The sequence below is a fragment of the Aplysia californica genome, unplaced genomic scaffold (assembly GCF_000002075.1).
Source record: "Aplysia californica isolate F4 #8 unplaced genomic scaffold, AplCal3.0 scaffold00090, whole genome shotgun sequence".
NCBI classification, from domain to species: Eukaryota; Metazoa; Mollusca; class Gastropoda; order Aplysiida; family Aplysiidae; genus Aplysia; species Aplysia californica.
The window spans coordinates 590307-592283 of NW_004797360.1; the positions used below are offsets into that span (position 1 = coordinate 590307).

General features: G+C 44.2%; 1 protein-coding gene across 1 annotated transcript in view; it reads left to right on the forward strand.

Moving 5' to 3' along the window:
* The window catches only part of LOC101862933 (dynein beta chain, flagellar outer arm), a gene marked incomplete at its 5' end in the record, with an annotated part of 108331 nt that overhangs the window by 25080 nt on the left and 81274 nt on the right, over window positions 1–1977 (forward strand). Inside the window, 3 exon segments of the mRNA XM_013080521.2 lie at window positions 93–244; window positions 924–1098; window positions 1616–1775. Of these exon segments, the coding sequence (XP_012935975.2) occupies window positions 93–244; window positions 924–1098; window positions 1616–1775 (487 nt within the window).

Sequence of the window (1977 nt, forward strand, 5' to 3'; positions counted from 1 at the left end):
CCCCCCATCTCATCCTTCCTCCTCCCCTTGACCCTTCATCACTCCTCCTTCCTCATCCCCCCACCCACTCCTCCCATCCTCCCTCCCCACAGGCTATGACCTCAGCATGGTCAACCTCTACATCAGCAAGCTGCTGGACAATGTGGGATGCCTGGTCTATGAGGAAGCAGACGACACTGACCGCTACAGCTATGTCATCACTGGGGTACAAAGCGCCCTTGGGGAGAGGCTCATGTTGGACCAGGTGGGGGATTTTGTGGTGGTTATTGTGCTGTTGCTGCGGCGAATCTTAGTGGTGATGATGATGGTAATGGTGAGGATGATAATGATGATGAAGATGATGATGGCGACGATTATAATGTTAATACATTCTTGCGACTTTGTATTGTTTTCTGCGTTGAAAAGATGATGATGGTGAGAAAGTAATGATGCTGCTGCTGCTGCTTATGATGATATTACATTCTTTCTTAGTTTTTCTCCTGTGTCTTCCTCACTATGTTTCCGTCTCTGTGTAGGTAGTTGGTGGGTGCTCTGATGTGATTTGCTCCTTCTTTACTATCAAACATCTTTAACTCTTATCAGATCTCTTTCTTTTCATTGTTTGCTACTCTCTAGTAGCCACTCTAATAGTCGGCATTTATATGATCTTACCGTGCCGTAGACCTGTTATGAAAGTTAAACTAAAATCATCTACCGTGTTATCAGAATCTCTCCTCCTTCATTTCTCTGTATCTTTGTTTGTTACTTTCTAGTAACAACTCTAATATTAAGTACTTTATATTTCTCTCTAGTAACAACTCTAATATTAAGCACTTTATGTTTCTCTCTAGTAACAACTCTATCGGCACTTATATAATCTATTTGTGTTGCAGGTACTGTAAAACGCGTATTAAAATTTTACATTTGTATGTCCGTGTGTTCAGGCTGTGGTGTGCGAGGGCCAGATCGAGACCTGGTTGTTCAGTCTTCTGACCCAGCTCAAGGGCACACTGCACTCACAGCTGAGACAAGCCCTGGGTCACCGTAAGGTCAAGAAGTCACAGAAGACACGGGAAATCCACAGCGCTGGGGCCAGGAAGGTCTCCGTGCCGGTGCAAGGTCAGTGGTTTATGGTGGTACTTGTGGTGTGGCGTTGATATTGTTGTTGTTGGTGGTGGTTGTGTTATTGGTGTTGTTGTTGTTGTTGTTACTTATGTGAAATGATACCGGTGCTAAGTCGGTGGTTCTGTTGTGGTGTGGGGTCTTATTTCAATTCCAATATGTTGTTGGTGTTTGTTGTTGTTGCTGATGTTGCTGTTATTTGTTTTGTTGGTGGTTGTGTTGTTATTGTTGCTGTAGTTGTTGATGTTACTGTTATTATTAAGAAATGAAAGTTTAATAATCTGGGATAAAGCATTAATTACAAAAGACTAAAAGGGTTATAAGTTACCATGATTTGGGATGAATTAATATTTACAATTACAGAAAGCCATAATCACAGAACTTAAGACATTTTCAATTATTTGACCCTTTCAATGTTGTGTGTGTGTATGTGTGGTGGGAGGGGGGGGGGTAAACATGTACATTAACTACCAACATTGATCATTGTTTTGGGGTTTTTTTGTGTGTGGCTCAGACGAGAGTGGAGGAGACGTGAGTAAGGAGACGAACGCCCAGACAGAGAACGAGAGACCCACAACAGTCGGAGCAGATGAGACGAGGGAGGGAGAGGAGGAGGACAGGAGGAGTGTGGACATGGAGAGTGCCGGCTCCGTCTTTGCCGACAACAGCAGCAGGTGAGAGGGATGTGGGCGGTTAGGGGGTGTCAATGGTACCTCCTTATTGTCTTTTTCCCCTCTGTCGTTAGTTCTACCTCTTGCTGATGGTTGGAGAGTGTCACTGGTATGTCCTACTTTTTTGCTCTTTCTATCTGCTGTTTCTGTCTGTGGGTTGTTGGAGGGTGTCATTGGTACCTCCTTTTTACCTCTCCTCCCCTCC